The sequence below is a fragment of the Melopsittacus undulatus genome, chromosome 13 (genome assembly GCF_012275295.1).
Source record: "Melopsittacus undulatus isolate bMelUnd1 chromosome 13, bMelUnd1.mat.Z, whole genome shotgun sequence".
Taxonomy (NCBI): Eukaryota; Metazoa; Chordata; class Aves; order Psittaciformes; family Psittaculidae; genus Melopsittacus; species Melopsittacus undulatus.
The window spans coordinates 8,797,455-8,820,462 of NC_047539.1; the positions used below are offsets into that span (position 1 = coordinate 8,797,455).

Here is a 23,008-nt window from a genome sequence, read left to right on the forward strand (position 1 = left end):
GGCGGGGGCTGTGGTGGCCTAGCGGGGCCGCGCCATGCAGCGCGATGTGGGCAGTCTGCCGCTGGCCCCGGCGGTGCGGGCCCGGCTCGTCAGTGCCGGCTTCCAGAGCGTGCAGGAGCTGCTGGAGACCGGCCCCTGCGGGCTGAGCAAAGGTACCGGGTGGGACCGGCTTCCCTTCCGCCTCCCGCCCTGCGAGGTGTCCCGCAGCCCTTCCCTTTCCGCTGCAGCTGACCGGTGCGGGGGGGTGTCGGCAGGTTTAACCTTACCGGAGCGAACCCCGTCGCTGGCAGTGCTCAAGGCCAGGCTGGACACAGGGGTTGGAGCAAGCTGGAAGGGGTCCCTGCCTGTATCAGGGGGTTGGGACTGGATGAGCTTTAGGGTGCATTCCAACTGAAACCATTCCATGATCCTGTGTGATTAGTGTACACCGAGCAGCTCAGGCAGGTGATGGGCTTGATCCATACAGAAGGGCCGTGGCTCGGCTCTGGGAAGCTCCCCTGAGAAGCCTGAGACCTCAGTGAGCCTGGACGAATGGACAGTTAAACCTTTCCTGGGTTTCAGGTTTGCCTGAGCAGGGAAACAGACAAAAAACGATTATTCTGATAAACGATTCTTCTTGCACTGAGTGATGGGTGTCAATGAGATGCAAAAAAGGGAAAAAACACAGGATTCTTTCTCATTCCTCTTCTTTCCCCATCTGTATGTTCTTTAAAGTAAACTTCCATGCAGTCAGAAAGTCACCTTTTTCAAGAAGTTAAAATAAGATTTCTAAGAAACATTTAATGATAGTTTTATTATCTATAATAAGATGTAGTAATAGTTTTGCCTTGAAGATCAAAGTGAAGTAGCTAGAGTCTGACAGATATAAAGCTGATGTAAATCTGTAAAGGCAGACACACAGAGGTGTTTGCAGGTGCCTCATCTTTGTTACTGGGTGTGTGTTTCAAATCTACAAGTGATGCATTAGGTATTCAGCCCTGGAATACCCCGAGAATTCAGAGCCCAATCAGTAGCTGTCCTTGTCACTTACCAGTCTGCAGCCTGACTTCTTTTCCAGAACCTTATTTGCTTGAAATTAAATGAATATGATAGCGCATTCCATGCAGAAGAGGTGAACTGATCTGTCAAATCTCATTCATGTTGTGAACAGCAGTTTTGATTATTTTTCTTATTTGCAGGCAGCTTACTGGCACCTGAATTTTGAACACAGGCCATCGTTGCTGAGCTCTTTTGAAAACCATATAATTAGTTCCAGAGATGTTGGCAAGCTGTGTGCATCCCTGTACTAAAAGGATTAATATTTTGTGTTACACTGCAGAACGTTCAGTTTCTGTCAAGTTGAATTATCTCTTTGTACTTTCAATAAATCACTATTTATAAAAATAAGGTAGCGTTTCATGCTTTTGACTTTTCTAGAAATTGGAATCTCCAAGGAAGAGGCCCTGGAAGTGTTACAGGTTGTGAGGCAGGAATGTCATGGGGATGCAACAAGGACCACTGCAAGATCAGGTGCCTCCCGAAAGTGCACAGCCCTGGAACTTCTGGAAGAAGAGCAAGCCCAGGGTTTCATCATCACCTTTTGTTCAGCACTAGACAATATTCTAGGAGGTGGTGTGCAGCTAACCAAAATCACTGAGGTCTGTGGAGCACCTGGTGTTGGGAAAACACAGCTATGGTATTTCATTTTTAGTTTACCTTTGGGTTTCTTTAATTATGAAGAGATTATTTTTCTTGTTGTCAATCTCTGATTCTTCTACAGCATTATAAATCATGATAATGGTTGTAGTGCTTCCTGCTCCATGTATTCCTCAGCAAAAATGTCACTTTAGGAGTTGGGAGGGGAGAGCTTTGTGACGTGGATATTTATCTGGTTTTTCTGTTTTCCCTGGCAGTATGCAGTTGGCAGTAGACGTACAGATCCCAGAATGCTTTGGAGGTGTAGCTGGAGAAGCCGTGTTCATTGATACCGAAGGAAGTTTTATAGTAGACAGAGTAGTGGATATTGCAGCTGCCTGTGTACAGCATTGCCACCTTATTGCTGAAGCTCATCAAGAAGAAGGTACGTTGCTAAGTCATTTCTTTCTGCCTCATAGACTGGGATCAGAGTGAGATGAGTGTCTCCTGGGCTGCAGTTCTGCCATTTCAGAAGCAGTGCTGGCTCCACAAGTTCTTTCCGCCAGTCTTTAATTTCTACCTGAAAAAAAGCATCATACCCTGAACAGCGTCAGCATGTGGAGCCCATGCTATAGACTGAGCTGATCCACTTTAAGAATAATTCTTCTTCTACGTGACAGTTTGGAGGGGGGTTTGCCCCTCTTTTTTTTTTAGCACTTCAATGAGTGAATTCACAGCAAAACACAATTTTGTTAGCAGAACTGAGGGGTAATGTGGGACAGGAACAGCAGCTGGGGAAAGGGAATAGGAACAACAGAGTTTCTTAAGGCAGTGTTGCTGCTGAAGCCCCATACTGTAAAACTAGCTGGAGTTCCCCTCCTTCATATATAGCCTCCGTCAGTATAGCCAAGTTGCATTCAATGAAAAGTAGTTCTAGAATTCTAGAACTCTTCAGTGTGTTGGGGATACTGACACAACTGTCATGTTACTCTTACGAGTATCTTATGTAGCAAACTTCTTTTTGAACAGTGGTGAATGGACACCATATTAAATGAGCTACTACCTGTACACGAAACAACAGATGATTAATAGTCAGTGTTGTCCTCTGGTAGTGATCTGGCTTGAAAATGATTAACTGGAAAAGTTCTTTTTTCAGAAGTAGATTTTTCATTTTTGGAGCACTCCCTTGGAGGCTCCGGTGTATCTGTGTGCGAATGCTGAGATAGCATCTGCTCACCACTTCTTGACTTTCAAGCCAGATGGAAGGTATGTTTCCCACACTCTGTACCTTGACTGTTTCTGTTTCCGGGGGTTCTGCTGTTGCTATATGTGGAGGGCATCATTTGGTAGAATGATGAAAGTAGCAATATGCTATTACAGACTTCTGACTCATTTACTCATCTGTTTATCTGTTCTCAGATCAACTAAAAGCTTTGGAGACTTTCTCTGTTGAAAGTATCCTTTCTCACATATATTGCTTTCGTTGCCGTGACTACATAGAGCTTCTTGCACAGGTCTACCTCCTCCCAGACTTTCTTTCAGAGCACTCAAAGGTAAGGATTATTGCAGACTTAGGGGAAGATACCACTCATCTTCACACTAAGGATTTTCAAGGTTGCTCAGCTGTTATAGTAAGAATAACATGAGTAACGCCTTGGTACCTTGTCAGCTTGGCACTAACGTATTGGCTGATGGTGGAGTACAAATGTAAGCTTGGCTGCTTGCTTGCTTTGTCATTCCCATCCCAATTACTAAAGCAATTTGCTTTTGCTACCACTGCTGCCATCATTCTGAATCTCCACTTTGAAGTGAGGATACTGGACCTAAGTTGCCACATGTTGTTTTGTTTCTATGAGCACTGAGTTCTGAATCATTACAAAACTGCTTTACAGAAGAGTCTCTCAGCCAGGTGTATGTGTGATGACCATGATGCAGGGGGATCAGAAAGTCTTGCCACTCACTTTTGTCATAGAAGATCACTGAGATATTCTGTACCATCCTGACATAGACAAAGTGACACTTCTTTCCCACACTTCTGTTGCTTCAAGCAGCCAGAGCCTGCAGCTTGACTCTTGGGTGGACTACAGCCAAAAAGTTTCCTAGTTCAAAGTGTTTTAGTGAAATACTATTGTAGGGCAGATTTTCAGCACCTTTCTTCCAGATTTCTAGGTTCTACACAGCAGATCACTAACAGGATTTGGGAAAGATGAAGTATACCCCATTCTAATGGAGCACAAATCAGTGTTGTTTAGTTAGATTGTCTTTTGTATGTAATTTCAGTTTTTGGAAGCTGTTATGTTCTTGAAAGCACAGATGGGAGTCTTACTTTTGCTTAGTGTAGTCTGGTATTTCCCTTTCTCTGCCAGGTACTAACGGTGCCCTGTTATGTTTGCTCTTGTGGAAAGTACATGGCTTCATTAGCACAGTTGCATTGGGCTGCAGTTCTCTGGTACCATCTGTGCTGATTATCTGTGCTTGGCCTGGAGCCTGAAATACTACTGAAGGTTGCAGGAGAACCGTAAGACCTTCTAATGATTCCTTGGATAGGCTATAAGTGACTTGACAGATTGCTCATTGCAGTCCAGCTCTCATTAAAATTAGTCTGATCCCAGTGTGCAGACCTGCAGCTGAGACTGGGACCACAGAAACCTACAGATTTTAGGTATTTTTTAGAGAGACCTAGTTGTAGAGTGTCACTTGGAAACAGGAATTAGTTTGAGATCTTGGTAAGAATATGAGAGAGGCCAGTAATATGAAAAAGGCTATGTTAGAAAATATTCTTGCCGTAATAAATCTAGTTCTTTAAGGTCTAGTAGAGATGCTCTGGCATGGCAAAGGCATTTGTTACCAAGCTTTCTCTATACAGCCTGTGTTAGAATAGTTTAAGTCTATTTGTTTGCTATTTTATAGGAAGTACAACTGCAAGAAAATAAACTAAATTGCATCTTACTTGGACATATTAATCCGATAGGCAATTTATATGTATGTATATGTTCCATTCTAGCACAAGTAATTTATATTTTTCATTTGGAGGTTCAGGGTCATTTCACGGAGTGATGTTTGCTGCAGGCTTACATGTTCCAGTCACAAAGCAACTTCCCAGTAATGAGTTAAATCTATAATAGAGACAATCCATTTTCTTCTGTTGTTTCCAATTTGTTATCTTGTGCATTAATGTAAGGGCTTGTAGATACCTAGGATTTGAGTGACATCTGAACATGCAGATGCTGTAAAACCATCCATTTCCCTTCTGTATTTCAGACAAACCTGGGTCATCAGAACAGCCACAGCAAATGAAGTTAGAATAAATCAAAGTCCCTGACTAATGTTTATATAGTGTCTTGAGGGTGATGGGCCAGCAGCAGCATTGTGTTCAAGCTTCAGCTAATGATTGCTACAAAAGAAATAGTTCAGCAAAGCAAACATCTTCAGGCAAGATAGATATTCAGCTGCATTGCACAGTGTCTGGAATACCTTCATGCACCAGTTCAACTCCATGTTACTAAGATAACTCATCTGAGTTTGTATCAGTGATCTATCTTAACAGTGACTACAGACAGCATGTGTTCTAATCTTGTTAGGATTTATTTTTTGAGGGAAAAGGTGAAATAAATTAGTGTTCATGGAGAGCTGATCAGAGTACAGCCCTGATGTTTAACAATTTATTTTTCTCCAGCTCCTCTTCTGCAAGGCTTTAGGTCCAGGTTTATTATTTTGTATTCTGTATGGGGTGCTCCAGAGAAGTCAGCTCGAAGTGAGTGAGCTCTGGAACTGGAAAGAGCTCTGTGCTGCCTTAACTAATGGGAGATCTTAATGCAGCATTTTGTTTAAGCTAGTGCAGCTATGGTCTGAGCTAGTATCTCTGAATAAAGCAGTACTGCACTTAGCAAGTGTCCTAGTGTGTTCAAAACTTGGAGCTCTTTACCCTGCACTCTTATGGAGTGTTGATTGTTCCCAATATGTATCTAGAGACAATAGGTGTTATGCTCTTATGCACATCTGAGTATGAAATAAGATTGTCATCACCTTATACAAAACATTCCAGTGCACTTAAAAAGATGTCTTGCTGCTTTTTGTCATTTGCTTGTAGGATAATAATGGCAGTTCTCCTTTTCTTCCACATTTAGGTCCGACTGGTGGTAGTTGATGGAATTGCATTTCCTTTTCGCCATGAATTTGAAGACCTCTCACTTCGGACAAGGCTTTTGAATGGTCTGGCGCAGCAGCTGATCATCGTAGCAAATGATCATAAGTCAGCGGTAAGTCTGGGGCAGATTTAGATCAGAAAAGATGCTACTTCAGAATAAACGCATTACAAAGAATGAAGCAAATGCGATTTGCTGGAAATAGCAAAATAAAACTGCAAGAATGCCCTCTACATCCATGTTTGCCAGTTTGGTTAGTAAACTGGGGGGGGGGAGGGCACAGGCAAAACAATTTGGGTGGAAATTTCCTAGACTTGCCAGAATAAGTAAAATCTGCATTAAAAGCATCCTGTGGATCTTAATTAAATGGTAGCATATCAATCTATCATGCTGTTTCACATAACCTTTTTAATGATTTGGTTGGACAAGGAGTGACTTTGGTGATGTTTTACCTACAGAGCACACACATAAAATACATCAGAGTATTTGGCAGTTCCAAATACTGTCAACTCTTTGTTTAAAAATAAACTAGTCTTAGTGGAGGAACTGTTCTTAGGGAAGAAAAGCACTTTATCTGCTGGTTTGGTTTGCTCTTCTGGCATCTATGGAAACTCAGAGCTTCCTTCCTGGGCATTGTTTCTATGTCATTTACGCCAAGATGGAGGCCAGCAAATCTGCAGCCCCGTAGCCAGCAGATGGCACTCAGAAGCTACATCTGTTCCAGAAGTTGTTTCGGCAAGCCCCAGACAGTAGGAAAAGCATTGTTCAGGAATTGGAGCTTAAACCATCTCAAAATGGTACTTGTGCCTGCAATTCTTTCCAGGTGACTTGCAACCTTGTCACCCACAACTCCAGTGCAAACGGGTTTTGTTCCTCACTGCTAAAAATAAGCCTCCCCTTGTGCTTCCTTTGATAGCTGCAGGAAGGCTAGGAACACAGCTCTGCATTCCGCCCTGCTGAAACAATTGGGCTTGCTGCTGAAAGCATACCCTCTCTGTCATCCTGAAATGACATATGAAGCTTCTTGCTGGTGTGGGTACCAAGGGAAGGGAATGTTTTATGACTGCTTGATTTTGCACAGCCTCCAGTTTACTGAGTGCTTTCACTCATAAATTTGGTACCTGGTGACCTTGAACAAGAGCAGTTGTCATTGTACAGCCTGTTTTTCTTTGGTCAAGGGGCACATATGTCACTTCTTTCTATTGAACAAGTGAGCAGTTTAGTACAAGCACTTGCTGAATAAACACTTGCTACAGAAGCAGTAAACACAGAGCTTCAGAAATGATTTAGCTCCGAGTGGCCCTCCTGTTAGTTTTTGAGTTAGTTCCATGTAGCTTGCAAGCAGTCTAAATTCAGCTGCGTGCCAGAGATTGCTCCTTGGGCAGCAAAGCTGGGCAGACTGAATGCTCTAATATGGTAGGAAGTTCATTTAGTTTCTGAAGCTGAACTCAGTGGGTTGTGCTACGATGTCCAAAGCAGGTCTTCTCCAGCTCCAGTGAAACAGGGAGCCTCTTTAGGGTTGTTACCATCCACATATGATGAGTTACTTTTCTAAAATACACAGTATATGCCTTGAGGATGTCAGCTATGTAAATGTTTTGGTGTGTGCCCTCTGTGCTTAGTGGAGTTGCTTGCTCTAGCACACTTTAACTGTTCAAGCAAGAACTGTACAAGCATGTCAAACAATGAAAACCCCATAGGTTTAACATAGATACAATTTTTTATTTTTCATTTTTAATGAACTTTGCAATTAATATTCCTGGCTCTTTTCTGTCTCACCCACCCCCACTTCTACCAGGGATCTAACCTAGACTGTCTGTGAACCTCCTACAAGTGATTTGTGCTGCGAAAACACTCCCCCGCTCTGTCTGTTCACTTTTCATTCTGCTTTGTATTGTACCCACTTGCGCATTTTTAGAAGACAAGGCACAGAAATTCTGTTAATCACTAGGCTTATGCATGTTTTGAGCAGCAGCACCAAATTCATTAATGCCAGTGACTGAAAACTGTCACTTTACAGAGGGCTGGTGCAAGTCGTGTGCACCTGAATACAGATCCAAACAGTATTTAGTACAAATAAAGTGGAATATACAATTTGCATCCCTTGGGGAGGGAGAAATTTAGGTTTCTTTAAAGTCTTGAATGAATGAAATCTACCTTCCATGCAAATGGAAAATACATTTTCAGGGTTCTATTATTTTGTTTTGGCTATTGAGAAGATGAGGCACCTTTACAGTTTCTTCTTGCTAACATGGATCTTCACCTGAGTAACTACTTTATTGTTAAAAGCTCTTTGAAAAATGCCTCTCTTCCCTCCTACCAGTATGCTTATTTTCTGGAGATTTTCTTGTTTATGTGCTTCTGTTTCCTCTTAGGTAGTTCTGACAAACCAAATGACAACAAGGATTGGACAGAGCCAGTCCACATTGGTACCTGCTTTAGGTAGGCATTTAGTTTCTGAGTTGAAAACTGAGTTAATCTTCAAATATATGACTTTTTTTCTTTTGGCATCGTGTGCAGAGTAAACGAAATTTCTTGCTGAATTTCTGCAGTGTAGCAGAATCCACAGTGAAAGTCATTCCAAAGGGGTCTCGGGCTAGTTTTGTGGAACTCTGCAGTAGTGCTTACCTATGGCAGCTTTGTGAGTGTAATCAGCAACTATCAAACTTTATTCTAAACTCAAACATGGTATGAAGATCAGAATCCTGGTTAGATTTTTTAAAAGGGATTTCAAATATTTTTTAAAGTAATGACATTTTCAGATTGCAGAAACTCACAGGTTGAGAGTATTATTGGGTATTTCTTCCTTTTTAAAAACCAAAAATGTTAATACTAAACTTGTTATTAAATCTATAAGCATTCCTTTAAGATGACTGCATCACCCTTTATGGGGAGGCACTAGGTACTAAGAGCTCTGAGTAAGTAGGTTTTCAGAAGTGCAGCTAATGTACTGCAGCCTTCCCCTGAGGACCTAGGCTGTTACCTTTATCCTAGCTGTGGCTGTGTCAACTTAAGGAGGCCACTACCCCTGCTTGAGGTCACTGCTGCATCCTATATGCTGGCTGAGCTGTTTATTGATTGTCTCCTAAGCCATTTCTGCCAAAAGTGGCCCAGTTAAATTTGAGCCATTTAAATAATAAGTAAATCTCTGATAAATCAAGTAATTTAGACTGAAATTGGTGAGTATCTTACAGAAAATGCAGGTATGGACCTGGGAGCAATAAACCTCTAGCAGGAATGTGGTGATGAACAGATTAAAGCACTAATAGAATAACACAACTTAATAGTTGCACACTTCAAACTATGCTGCAATTTCTTCAATTCCCTGAGAATCATCCACTGCTTTTCCAAATCAGTTTAAGTTGTTTATTTTGCCATTACACTCGAGCATGTTCCATTAATTATTTGCAAAGTCATTTCATATTTGCTGCATAGCTGGAGCTCCCTACCCAGTGCTCTGTGCAGTTACAGCATAGAGAGAAGTTCTGTGTGGGATCCTCAACTACAGCCTGTCTAGAGTGAGTTTAAGTGTTTTTTACAGGCTGCTCAATTTTGCCCTGTAATGAGCTGAGTACCTCATACAGATTCTTCTGCTGCAGTCACAGGGGAAAATAGAACAGTTCTTCTCAAGTAGAGATTTTGACACACTAAGGAATTCTCAGTGTTTAAATCTTCTTTCAGGTCATAACTTTGTATTATTTTATGGTACACTTAAAGGGCAACAAATTCTCTGTCCACAGCTTCAGTTTCTGTGGACTAAGTAATGATTCCCTTGTTCCAGAGCAGAGGGAGAAGGGACACATACAAAGGCAAAGATATTCTCAGTGTCTGTACAGGCATTGAACCATTTGGCAGAGATGTAAGATAAAATGAACAAATACAGACTGTCTCCATCAGGAATGTGATGAATGTGGAATTTTGAGCTGTGCATGCAGATACAGACCCAGCTTCTAGTGTCTGACCCTTCTTATAGTTTTTGCCTCTTGCTCTCGGATGTATTATTTTTGGCAGCCTTTCTGGCTACAAACTCAATTAAAGTTAATGGATTCTGTCTTTTTATTTCAGTAGCCAGTGTTGTTTGAGAGGTGTTGTGTTTATGGAGTCATGAGGATAGTAAAGAATGTGAAGACATTCAGAGTAGGTTATAATTCAAAGATATCACATACTGTCTTGTGCGTATTTTCTTTTACAGACATTTAATTCGACATAACCTCACACTGACCATAAACTGATTGTGATTCTCACCAGAATGGGTGTGTAGTAAACATGTAGTATTATTGAGTTGTGTGTACTCTGCAAAAGTGAAACTTTGCACCAGTTGTTAAAATATTTAGGCTAAGAGATATTCCCCCTATCCTAAACAGCCTTTCCTAAGATTTCACAAGAGCATTAATCTCTGAACTCTTGTTCAGCATCTTGGCAGAAGGGAACTTCTTAATTATGGGGAAAAAAGGCACAGATGCTGCAAGGTATTAAGTCAAGAGCTTTATGAAGAGGACAGCTTTCTTTCCCACTAGTAATAGCTAAGCTGGGTGTTCCTAGACATTTCTGCTAGATATATTTAGAAAGGAGGTCAAATATAAATCTGCAGCCAGTTTAACTCAGAAATACCCCATTTTACCGTAGCCTTTTTCTTTCATACTCGATACAGTTGGAAACATTCTAGTGTGGAATTTGTACCCATTGTAAAGTGTGTTTTGATCTCTGACTCAGAACCATATCTGATGACTAGAATCTTCAATCTCAACTTACATGTAGTGGAGCAAGGTCTAGCAAGATACCTACAGGGTCTAGGTCTTCATTACAGCTGAATCATATTTTTTGTCTTATTTTTTGTCTTCTCTGTGCTGTAGTGAACACCAGAGCACATAGGGCATGTGGGGCTGGTGACACGATGGAGACCAACAAGTGATTCAGAAGTTAATGGGGCTGTATGGAGGTGAAGAGGAGAGGTTTGCAGCACTGAAACAAAATGACTGGTTTCAAATACAGTCCATCTTTGGACTACTGACTGTCTCCAGGGATAAACAGTGGAAACCACCCAATAAAACTGTCTATAAATTGACTGAGCTCGTGGTCAGGTGTGAACTGAAACAACACAACTATTTCCCCTGAAATAGGATAACAGTCCAAACTTCCTTCTTGCTTTCCACCCCTCCCTTTTGCATTTGGTTGTGTTCTTTTGCATTTTGCTATCAGAAGCAGAAGACTGCTTCAGGGGCCCTTAATACTTTAATAATCATTGACTTTTCTCCCAAAGCTTGTATCCCAAAGGGACTTATGTTTGCTCATAATTATTCCTGAGAGGCAGAATATCAGAATTTTGAAGTAGGATTTAGACATACTTAACTAGGTTCTTTCAGTTGTAATTAGAAAAACCTTTTCTTAATGCTATGTCTGTTCTCAAGACTTGTCTAGTACCTGTCCTTTATTAGTTATATAGAAAATCTTTCTACAAATATGGAAGTACTGCATCAAGCTTTCTATAAAACACACTGTGAGTATAGAGGTTATTCCTTGTCTCAGTGTACTTGGTAAACTAATTGTGAAATCCTTGCACATTGATACAAAATATGTGATTTATTACTGCAAGAAAGGTGTATATCTGTTTAATCATGGAGTTTTTTTGGAAGACTGGTCTGATTTACTGATGATGGTGCTGTTATAGGAGCATAAATAAAATGGCCTGTATTTTGTGTCACGCAGGAGAAAGCTGGGGACATGCTGCTACTGTCCGCTTAATCTTTCACTGGGACAACAGTCAGAGGTAAGTGAAAATGTAAGCAGTGAAGTACATAACAACACTGACAAATGTGATATTTGAGAATCCTTCTCTGAATGGCCAAGCAGGGATTTGAACTTGACTTCTGGCTTTGCTCTGCCATGTTCCAGGCTACTGCAGCTCAAGAAGAGCTTTCTAGTTCAGCCTAAGACAGCGTGGGCTGAACTGTTATGCTCCTCCTTCTCACCATGGTCAGCTTGCTGCAGTGCTGTACTTTTCTTTCTCACAAGATGCTATGTCTCATCAAACTGTAACATCCTAATGGCAGCTGCTCAGACACAAGAATTGAGAATCTGTTGCCTAAGTAGAATTTTTTACTCTATTTTGTAAGCAGGGAGTAGAATGTATTTGCTTCGGCCTTTTAGGCCCCAGTCAATACAAAGCCAAAGATGCCAAAGGCAGCTTTCCACCTAGGTAGCAATTCTCAGGACAGAAAAGGCTTGCTGAGCTCTGAGCCTTAGTGGCAGCCTTTGAACCTTTCTGCTTTTGAATGTAGCAGGATGATTCCAATTTACAATGACCTGAAGGAAGTAAAAGAGCTTCGTTTACTCCCAGTTCAGAGCTGAGCTATAGAGGATGATTTTAGCAGCCCAGAGGAATGAGGATGACCCTTCTAAAAACCATATGAAGTTCTGTTTCCTGGTTCTTTTTCTCCCTCCTCAGTATATTGCAAGCTCACTTCTCTTTCCTGGTCAGTTAAATTTGTCTTGTGTGTAGTATCACAGTGCAGCAGCTTGGGATTATGAAGTCTTGCTTCAATTCCCTAATCTTCTTCAAACAGTGAACAAAAAATGCTGCCGGAATGTTTTTGTGCATAGTTTGGCTTGTTAAACCTGAAAGAGACAGGCAGTGACACTTTCTTGTGGAGTTTTGGTTTTTTAAAGTCTAAGTTTGAAGGAAATGCAGAATGATTACAGCAGGCTGTTTATGTTGGAATTAAATTAACATCACTGATCAGTTAACAGCCTTTATAAGATAGAAGTTGCATCAACACAAAGATTGCAGAGTGAACAAAAGTTAATTTTATGTATCAAAACTAAGGAGGTTTTTTTCTTCTCCAACAGCTAGGAAGGTCATAGATAATGTGTTTCAGGAAGTGAGCTAAAGATAGACAAACGTGTTTTATTTACTGTTCTAAACATGTAGCTAATATGGAGCAGGCCCTGCAGAAGCACAGCAATTCCAGTGAAAGTGGCCTAACTGTAAAAAGCGTGCAATAGCTACGTTCTGTTGCGTTTTTCACACAAGCTACCTATACCTGATGATCCATCATGGGCTTCCTGTTATTTTTATGTTAAGCTATTGAGGCACAAAGATATTTGAGTGTCCCATTGCCACCTTCTTTATTAATTGTGCTTTGGCCTAATATGATACCTGTCTCTTTCTCTCTACTACTGAAAATGGCAGAGCTTAATTATAAGGGGTCTCACTGCTGTGAGGTAAGATCCTGTTGAGTCAGAGGCATGCAGCAGAGTTCCAGCTGAGCACTTGTGAAAGTTTGGCTTCTGCAGCTTCAGATTTAGGCTATTTTGTAAAGTATAACCCACCCCTTGAATGTTCTGAGGAATTCCCTGTGTAGCGAATATGAAGCAGTAGTGTTCCTCAGGCTGTAATTACGTGCTCTCTAATAGAATGGCACCTCAGGGAGGTAAAAAACCCCTGAAAATAATTAACGGGATCTTTGGCAGGGTGTCTTGATACAGAGAGCAGAACACTTTCCATACTGGCTTCACCTAAGTGTGAGTTTTAGGGTGGTGGGCATGGTTTAGGCTAGCATCAGCCCTGGGACTGGTTGAAAAATGCCTTATTTTTGAGCTGCTGTGCAGTCTTCTTAAAAGCAGGCATTTATTGGGCTAAGTGCTACCACAAATCAAGATGCATTGCTTAGAGTCTAAATGTACAAAATCAAAGAGTTAGAGGAGAAATACAAGGAGACTATTTTCTCAAGGTTATGCTGTATGTCAGTGGCAAGATCAGGCTTAGAAATAGAACATCTTATGCTCCTTCTGCATCAACTAGATTATATTGACAGGCCTGGGAAATCTCTAGAAAAAAAACCTCCCTAGAATATGAATTCTTGAGGGTATCTCCCAACTCTGAGATGTCAATGAACGAATGATTGCTTAACAGAATAAGAAAGAATTGTGCTCAAAACCTTGTTTGTTTGTTTGCATTTTAAGAAAGTGGCATTTGGAATTACTTCATAATGAATATTTTTCAAAAAATATGATGAAATCCTGTGATGAAACAACAGTAATTAATCACTCGTTTGAGTAGGTCTGCATTGTATTTGAACTGATGGGTCCTGTAAGGATGGGAATTTGGCATCCACACTTCAAATAACCTATATGAAAATACATACATAAGAATTCCACTGGTCATGTACCCCATGTTTGTGGGGGAAACTTGAGTGTAGTCATTTGGCTACTTGGAATTTTTATTACTGTATTCACTAATCATAATTATCTGTTGTTTTTTTGTTTAACCAGGCTGGCAACATTGTACAAATCACCGAGTCAGAAGGAGTCAACTGTACCATATCACATCACGGTTAGTATTCCTTTTGGGCTGGAAATTGCTAGCTGTAAAGGAATTTTCAGACACACAGACAAATCTGTGAATTATGTTTTCTTAGTGTTGCTTTTCAGTTCCCTTATGAACATAACTGGTAATACTGGGATGTCTCCAGATTTATTAATATTTTGCACCTTTTCTCTTTAGAAAAATGACCCAGCATGTTAGTGCTCTTCGAATTAAAACACTTTGATTTCCAGATCAAATTTATAGGCAGCCTGTCCCCATTTGTTCTTCTGCTAATACTGCTTGTTTTATCTGCCCCCTGATGTTAACTGTTGGCCTAAGTGCAATTACACAGAACAACCACACACTCACTGAGCATTCATTTTGGGAGACTTGGACAAGCCAAGCTGCTTTCTCCCTAGTCAGGCAGTACGTTATTGTTTCCTTAGTGGCTCTTCTCTGCATCTTCCAGGTGAGTTTCTAAGGCAAAGGTGACCTGAATCACACACGGTATTCCAGAGGCTTCACCAGTACTTTGTGCCATACGTATTTCCACAACTCAGCTTTAAGTGCATTGCCAGATATAACCTGGGTTGTATTTTTCTTTCATAGCTCCATCCTACCGGTAACACTATGACCAGCCGATATATACAGGTTTTTCTATTCTGTCACTGTCATATGAGGAGTTTCCAGCTTATGGCTGGAGTTCTTATTCATCCCTAGTTAAATCCTGTGATTATTTTCTTTTGTGGAGTGCTTAGATACATATTAATGAGCTGTCTGCATACAGTCTAAGCTGTATTTAGGTAAAAAGAAAATAAAAATCCAGCCCCACCACTCAACTCTTACATCTCAGAATGTCAGATACATAGGTACATGCCATACCTATTTGCCATGTGTCCTCATGGAAACATGTTGCCATAGCACTTCCTGCAGATTTTAATGCTGCCATGAGATCTTCAAACTGTTGAACAGGTATTTTCCTTTTTCGGTCCTGAATGTATTCACCTAGACAGAAGAAATATTGCAAATATATACATATATGTAAAAAAATACATTAAAATGTCCTGTAAGGACTGGAAGGATAAGTGGGACCACATCCCAAAGTTGTTTGGATCATGTGATGTGAGCTCAGCCCTTTCTCTCCAGCTGATGAACAGATGGATTTTATCTTAGACAGTTTAATAGCCTTTTCCTTTCAGTTTTATATGCATTATAAAACAGCTATGCTCCCTTCTTCAGTGTAAATGCACACAATTTTGAAAAACAGTTGAGAGGGTATGCTAACCAAAGATCAGTTAAAATTTAGGATTATCCCTGTGTTTTAACCTTAATCCTGTTGAGCTGCTTCAGCAGACAGTTTCTGGAAGTAAGAAATGTATTACCCTTGGGTTTTTTTTCCTCCTCAAATTCAGGCCTGATGGTAACAGCCTGCTGTTAGCATTTCTCATTCCCATCTCCGCAGCTTAAACTGGAGAATGTAAATACGTGTTCCATGTTTCCAAATCTGATCTAGCACATCTATGTATAACCAGCATACAAAAAAAGATAATTAAAAAAATAATAAATTCCTCAAGCCTATTTCCTCAAAGATGCTTAGACTTAGACAAATTAGATACTGCGGTACCATTGACAAACCGGCTGTTCACTCTGAGCAAGTGTGGAAGCTGTGGAACATGTATCAGATGAAGTATTTTCTTTCACAGGCTGTTAAGGATTCATTCTTAAATGCAGAGTATAGAAATGTAAATTGATTTATGCACAAGGGAGTAATTATATCATCTGATCCGCCTAAATTTCCCAGGTACTGTGACCCGATTACTTCACTATAAAAGATAGAGCCCTAGGACCTATATTCTCAGCAGGAATAACCAGTATTTCCCTGAACTATGGAGGGTCTGCCAGACTAGCAATGAGAACACCACTCAAGTAATAAAGCCATCTGCTTTTGTTAATCTTGATGCAGTCTGTAGTTGCCAGAAAATATTAAAGACTGAGCTTTGTAGGTCCTTGGTTCCATTACCCACATGGTTGATATCTAAAACTCACTAACAAATATACAGATAAACCACTTCAAAATATACACAAAACCCTTGTAATTTTGAGGCACTCTTTCCAGAACGTATATGCCTTTAACTAAAAGCAAAACATCCATACTAAGCAGTCTACTTTATCATGTTCTGGCCTTTATAAGCATTAGAATACCTTTGCTGTGAGTCTAGCATGCTGGATTAAGTGGATTCTTGGCTACAGATCCACCCTTGTGCCTAAGGGAAATGGCAGAGATTAGATGCAAGCAGCAGTGAAACACTAAACTTGAAGATTCCCCATTACGCTATTCAGAATAACACTTGAGTTGCTTATAATAGCAGAGGGACTGCACAAATACTGCCCTTGTGGCACCTCTTGCTGTTTGTTCCTTTGAAAAATTAGCAGGCTGCGTGAGGTGAAGCATTTGGAAATAGAAATACAGAGACAGGAGACTTAAGCAAAACATTTTGATTGGGTTCTTGTGTTGTTTTGGATTGATCTCAGTGTGGGACACACTGTGTTTTAGGAAAGTCACACATCTGATAGTAACTCTACCTGCTTTTTCACACTGCACCAACACAAAATGTTAGCTTTAGATGAAATTCTGTCATCCCCACTTTGTCTCTACCTGAGTATTTAGGATCCCCAAAACAATTTCTTTTTCAGATTAACCCCTTTTCCTCTCTTAAGTCTGCAATGCAGTGAGAGTCATCATTGTGCTGTCAGCAGTGCTCCCTGCACAGCATTTGCTGGGCGATGGGAAGATGGACAGTCACAGCCCTCACATCCCATCTCAGTATTTCCATCTGCATTGATGACACGATTAACTAACTGCTTTTCCATATATTTTAAAATCTTTAAAAATCATTAAATTGTGAGCTACAGTAACAGAAAATACAAATGGTACTAAGCCAAATAGATCACTTTAAGCTCTTTCCTGAGTAGCAGCATCTCATTTTCACTTCCACATTTAGTTTTTGGCAGTTAAAGGTTCTCATCCCACTTTGTCCCATAAATTACTATGCTGGGACAGTCTTTGCAGTCTAGAGACTGTTTCAAATATGCTGTTCTCTTACAATGTCTCATTGATGTTTTCAGTTCATTAAGTAGATACATGAAAGAAAAATATCCTAGGTTTTAGAAATTCACAGTTCTGTTTCTGAAAATGACTGAGGCAATTAATCCAGTCATCTCCTTGCTTCTGTGGAAGCTTGAATAAGGGCTGAAGAATCTGGCTTTTAATTTATTTAAATAGGCAACTTAATTTCCAGAGAAGCAGTGTTACACAACCATAGGGTTTATCAGTGATAACATTACAATAATAGCCTGGTTGGTGAAAATAAAATGGTAAGACTCAGTTATTAGTTGGCACATGTGTTAACAGACTTGCTGTTCTGAGCTTAGCCTGGTCTAAAAACGGTCTGTGGCCACTCATCTAAAATAAAAGACAACATCATAACTTATTCTGATCTTCTGGGAACTGGTTACTCATGGTTTATATCCATGGAAGTGTTATCACATGATTTTGCTTATATCTCACAGTCTCATGGCTTCCGAGACGTGCAGCCTCCAGCTGTCACTCAAAATGCAGAAGGTGCTGAAATGAACCCTCGCAAACGGCCACGGAGAGAAGAGGAAAAGTAATAGAGATTCAGAAGTTGAATGTTAAAAACTGTGTGCTACAGGAGAATAGTTGCATAGTCAATGTGCAACCAAAGGTAGCCTGAGAGACTCTAACTTAAATTCCTGGTCTGGATGTTATTTTAACATTTATGTGGCAGGAAATACCTTTGTGTATGGCATAATTTTATAATAAAAATTCTATGTTTTCTATAACAAGAGGCTTCAGCTCTTTTTTTTTCTGGGGGGGGGCAGGAGGAGATGGAGAATATAAGTTTTTTTACTCTGGGTAAAAAAAGCAATGAAATGTGAGCATCTCATAGAGTACATTTAATGACATAGGTCTTGACCACTCATCTCATTTTGTATCTGAATTTTAACAGGGTTTCATGTAGCAATCTGTTCACATGCCTCAGACTAGGGCAAAAGGCAGTGGAGCTGCTGATGGATGCTTTAAGATAAATACATGCTTAAAAGCTGTGCCAGATGGGGGCATTAGCCCTTACCTGCCGCAAAGTCCTTGATCAAGGACAATCAAAGCACTGTTTTGAACTTCTCGTTTATCTTTTGTGGCAACAATAGAGATGAAAAACTAGATCTGAAGGACAAAAGATTTAATCCAGCACAGTAATTTTCTGCTTCTATCATAGTAAAAATATTTCACCATCAAGCTGGAACCAAACTGCAGCATAGCCCTTAACTTCCATGTTCATTCTTTACCAAAGCATTCACAGTGAGCTGCTGTAATCAGGATCTGTTTTGTTCATGGCTTTAATAAAGAGGAAACCCAAACTGCTTAGACACCAGCAATAGATTAGCAGCTCCCAAATCTAAACCATATAAAGGAATGAATGTACATTGAAAATACAGCACAGTTTTGTCCTTTCTAGTAAGAGAAAACAAATCGATCAGATTATTAGAGGGAAGGAAAGGTACTGCAGTGCGAAATAGTAATTACTTCAATTATGAGAGGTGTTTGTCTGTACACATGCACACATACGACCCCTTTCTGGCATAGTGCTCGATAATGTTATTGCTGAGGAAACTCAGCCAGCAAGCTAAATGGAGAATTCAAGTTGTGGGAGTCACTATCTTTAATTTATAATTTAGTAACACTAAGCTGCATTTGCTTTGAAACAAAATTCAGTGCTGAATCTGAGTCATGAAACCTGTCTATTCAAAAAGCTGCAAAAAAAAAAGTGGCAGTGATTTCTGGATCATTATAGTGGTTAGATATAAATTACATAATAAAGTATTAAAAGGAAAAGTATTCAGCTGCCATGCAGCAACCCAGGCTGTGTCAAAATTTCAAACCTGTGAGTCAGGGGGAAGCTCTCAAGCAAGCATGACACAGAGGAAGAAAGGCAGTGGGATTTGTGACTCAGACAAACATTTCAATGCAGGAGACACAGGCAAACAAAAGGATCCTACCGCATGTGATGTCAGCAAACGCTCCATTTGGGAATAATAGCTTCCTACGTATTGCAGTGCAAGAAGGGGGAGCTAGCACAGTACACATGCCTACGTAGCCACAAGGAAAACCATCCATTAAGAATGTTGTAGCAGGATTTTAAGAAGCACTGCTGGTTACTAGTGATAGCTGCTCTCCATCGTGTTTGATATTCATGGAAAAATCCATTTCTCTCCATTTACTGTGCTCTGATTAAATATCCTCAACACGTTCTTCCATGTGTAAGGAGAGTAAGGGCATGCCTCCAATATACTATTAATTTCAGCTGACTGTTGTTCTCTTATTTTATTCGTAGTAGAGTAGCATCCAGAAGCCCCAGCTGAGATGCTGATCCTGTTATACCAAGATAAATCGTTTTGGCTGAGTGAATGTTACATCTTCCAGTATTCCAGGCATCATTATCAAACTAAAAAAATGGTATAGTTACTGGTGAACAGTGGGAGTTACAAAACATCCAGAGGAGACACTGGAGGCTCTCTATGCTGAGATGTATTTTTTTTTATATTGAAGTTATAATAAAAAATCAGCTCTGCAGACCAGAACTAGAGAGAAAGATCTGTTGGCTGAGACAAAATTAGATTAAATGAGCCAGATTTTGTTCTCATCTGCTGGAGACAAGGAAGCTGTTCCAGGCTTAGAAATGAGTATAAAGGAAGAATTTGACCGTTGCCTAAACAATAAATCTTCCATGGCAAGTTGATATTTTCTTATGTGTGCCTGGAACTCTGTTACATTTCACAGCATCAGTATGCAACAGTGAGTGGAATGAGAGAATTCTATGGCTGCACAGAAAGTCAGATTCTGACTAGCTAATGTCACAGAACTGAGTCAAAAATAAAACAGGTTGGTTGATTTGCTGCTTAAGTCCCAGTTTTCTGAAAGCCAAAAGCTTTAACTATCATGCTGAGTTTAGAATTATTCCATTTTGTAGGGATGACATTTACGTGTGGTGTAAGATCCTACTTTGTCACCACAACAAGAACACAGTATCTACCACAGGGCTCGCCAACAGGAAAACACTGCGGTCACAGTATACTGCTTCTCAAGCCCAGAACCATACTTTGAAACTCTTCAGTTTGGACAGGGAAAATAACAATTTATTTCTTCCCGGTTTTATGTGTTCTGCCCCTTTTCCATTATGAAACACTGAGAAACCAACTAGCTTCCAACTAGAATAAATTTAAGAAAACATGGAGAAGAAATAGCTTAACATAAGATAAGATGATGTAGCCAAGGTCAAGTTCTGCAATCACAGTCTTGTAGTGAAGTCAATTGTTGGCTTGTTGTTGTAGAACTTGTTGGCTAATGCAGAAGGCAATTCAGCTGCTAACCTGGATGTTGAATACAGTGCTGAGAAAACTACATTTAAAATATAACATTTATTTTTCTATTGAATTTAGTTATTTGGGGGCACTAAACTTAGAATCATTACTCTAAGGTATTTCATGGATTAACAACAAAGGTGAAATCCTTACTGCCTGCCTTTTTAACTCCATCCTTTTTCTGAACTAAAGAAGATACATAAGTTGGAAAAAGAAGTCATTATGTTCCAGCTTCTCAGATTGTCTTTACCATCCTGGGATCCTAATTATTTAGAAAGGCACATTACGCTGTATTATACTGTTTTAACACAGGCTAATTCTATATGAAATACATTTGATGAAGTTTTGAAATATGGTTTGATGCTTTCTTGTCCTAAGAGTACTTTGAGGGAAATGGAATAAATAAAGCACTTACATCGCAGCAATATAAATATTACAACAGAATACATAGGGGAAATAATACTTCTTTTTATGGGATGAGAACCAGGGAAGTTAACCTGCAATTCCCAAACCAGCTGACACGCAAGGGCCCTGGCTAAGAGTATACACACAGGAGTCTGGCTGCAGGGAAATGTGGCACCGGCTGCTGGAGCTGGCAGTGCCCTAGGGCCGCCAAGCAGCCTGCCCAGGCCTCCTCCGCACCAGTCCTCCTCTTGACTCAAGGAACCAGTGCCAGCTGCTACCTACTCCTTGGCTTCCCCTCTCCCTGGCTCCCCAGGCTGTGTTCTCAATGTCTTGTGGCTTCCAGCCATAGTGTCATTTTGGATGATTAGGGTCAGGAGAGTTGGCTTCTTCCCTTGGCTACTGCAAGATCCTGCATTAATGTTCTATACTGAAGAATGAAATCACTGGGAACTGGCCCCTGTCCCAGTACTGAATTTCACCCATAAATGCACCCACTGTTAGATTGTAAGATATTGTCTTGCTTCCTACAAGCAAGAAATATTTGTGCAATATGCACTATTTATTGAAGTCTAAGCTTTATGCAGTTTTAACTTTACCTGTAGAAATAATAAACAGTATTAAAAGCAATAGTTCAATCACTGCACAACCAGTAAAAATGTTGGATTATATGCTGAAAGGATTCATAGAAATGTATGTATTTTACTAATTGATTTAAGAATTATAGCTAATATTGTTCATTACAAGAATTACTTGTCATTGATTTAAATAAAGCCAGAGAAGCATCACAATACCAGAAAAAAAAATACATTTCAGTTCCAAACAATAAGAAGGGAGAATATTTAAAACACAAACCATCTAGTGATGTATATGGGAAAGCAAAACCGAATCTCTACAGACCTCAATAAATGCTTCTAATTGCATCTGGATGCTTTTCTCAAACATGCTGTTTGAATACTTGCTCAGTTTGGTATCTCACACTGCATTATTTTGGAATTTGAAATTTATGACACGTGTACTTCTAATACTCTAATTTATTTAGTGTGAACCACTGCAATCTTAGCAACACAGTTACATCTGCATTAGTGACTCTTTTTGTTGATAAAATAAAATGTTTTGGACTCAAGAACAAGTCTCCTCAGCATGAAAATTATGCCTCTGAAGTCTAGATGTCAATATGAGACTGTATCATAATTTGTAACACCTTTTTTGCTATATAAACTTACTATGCATTTGACTGTCAATGCTAAGGAATACATCACACCAATGTGTCTCTTTAGAGGTCTTTTTTTTTTTACAATTAGCAAAAATTTCTGTGGCTAAATCATAGCATTTGAGACTGTCCACCCACTGCATACATACTTCAAATTCTATGAATCCTACCATTCTATTCTATCTGTTCTCTTATAGCACATATATTACAAAAATAATAGACACAGCAGTGGTTGCTTTCTGGCACTCCTGTGACTGATTTTAAAAAAGATAATTTAAAGACATTTCTAAGTACATGCCTGTAAAATTCAAGGTCTTGTGACTGGAGCAGAATATCACAGATTCAGGGATCTAATCTACAGTGAAATGATGAACAAGTCATTTAAAGTAAATCCATGGAGGAACCAATATATTTTCAATCCCACTAGGCACCTGCCTTAAATTTTGCTCTCATTGTAGGATGAACCTCACCTTCCACCTCAAAAGCACAGAATATGCACTCACTGTTACACCCCTAGGACAGAATGTAAATGGGATTGAAGCAGTACATCCCTTTGTATTGCCTCCTGTGAGCACAAGTGATCTGCAGGTTCAGAAATTCCCATAGTGTTACATTCAGACAGTATGGTACTGTGGGACTTCAGCCTCAGATGAAATGTGTTGCAAAAGTGGAAAGTACAGAGGAAGGCCTGGCACAGTAGCACTGCCAGCAAGCTCTGTTGTTTCCTGATATCCAGGAGGTCTGTGCCCCTCATTTCTGTTTAGCAGTAAAAGGAAATTATGCTGATGAAGAGTGACTGATTGCTGAAGTGGATCAGCCTTAATGAGAAGATACTGGACTCTGGTGTGCTCCTGCCTGCAGGATGATCTCATGATTTGACAACATCCA

At 40.0% G+C, this 23,008-nt stretch overlaps 1 protein-coding gene across 1 annotated transcript; it reads left to right on the forward strand.

Moving 5' to 3' along the window:
- Positions 1-14: 14 nt before the first annotated feature.
- Positions 15-17,887, forward strand: RAD51C (RAD51 paralog C). The gene is made up of 9 exons (XM_005142928.4): positions 15-152; positions 1,417-1,675; positions 1,893-2,059; positions 3,034-3,167; positions 5,742-5,873; positions 8,135-8,201; positions 11,466-11,526; positions 14,031-14,091; positions 17,635-17,887. Exons 1-9 carry the CDS (start codon positions 35-37, stop codon positions 17,734-17,736), a joined length of 1,101 nt encoding a protein of 366 aa, XP_005142985.2. The 5' UTR covers positions 15-34; the 3' UTR covers positions 17,737-17,887.
- The last annotated feature ends 5,121 nt before the right edge of the window (positions 17,888-23,008 follow it).

What these genes read in the sequence shown, in the direction of transcription:
- RAD51C (XM_005142928.4), top strand. Translation starts at nt 35, where the DNA reads ATGCAGCGCGATGTGGGCAGTCTGCCGCTGGCCCCGGCGGTGCGGGCC. An exon ending in CCCCTGCGGGCTGAGCAAAG is followed by an intron (nt 153 to 1,416) that starts GTACCGGGTGGG and finishes TGACTTTTCTAG; the next exon opens with AAATTGGAATCTCCAAGGAA. An exon ending in CAAATGATCATAAGTCAGCG is followed by an intron (nt 5,874 to 8,134) that starts GTAAGTCTGGGG and finishes GTTTCCTCTTAG; the next exon opens with GTAGTTCTGACAAACCAAAT.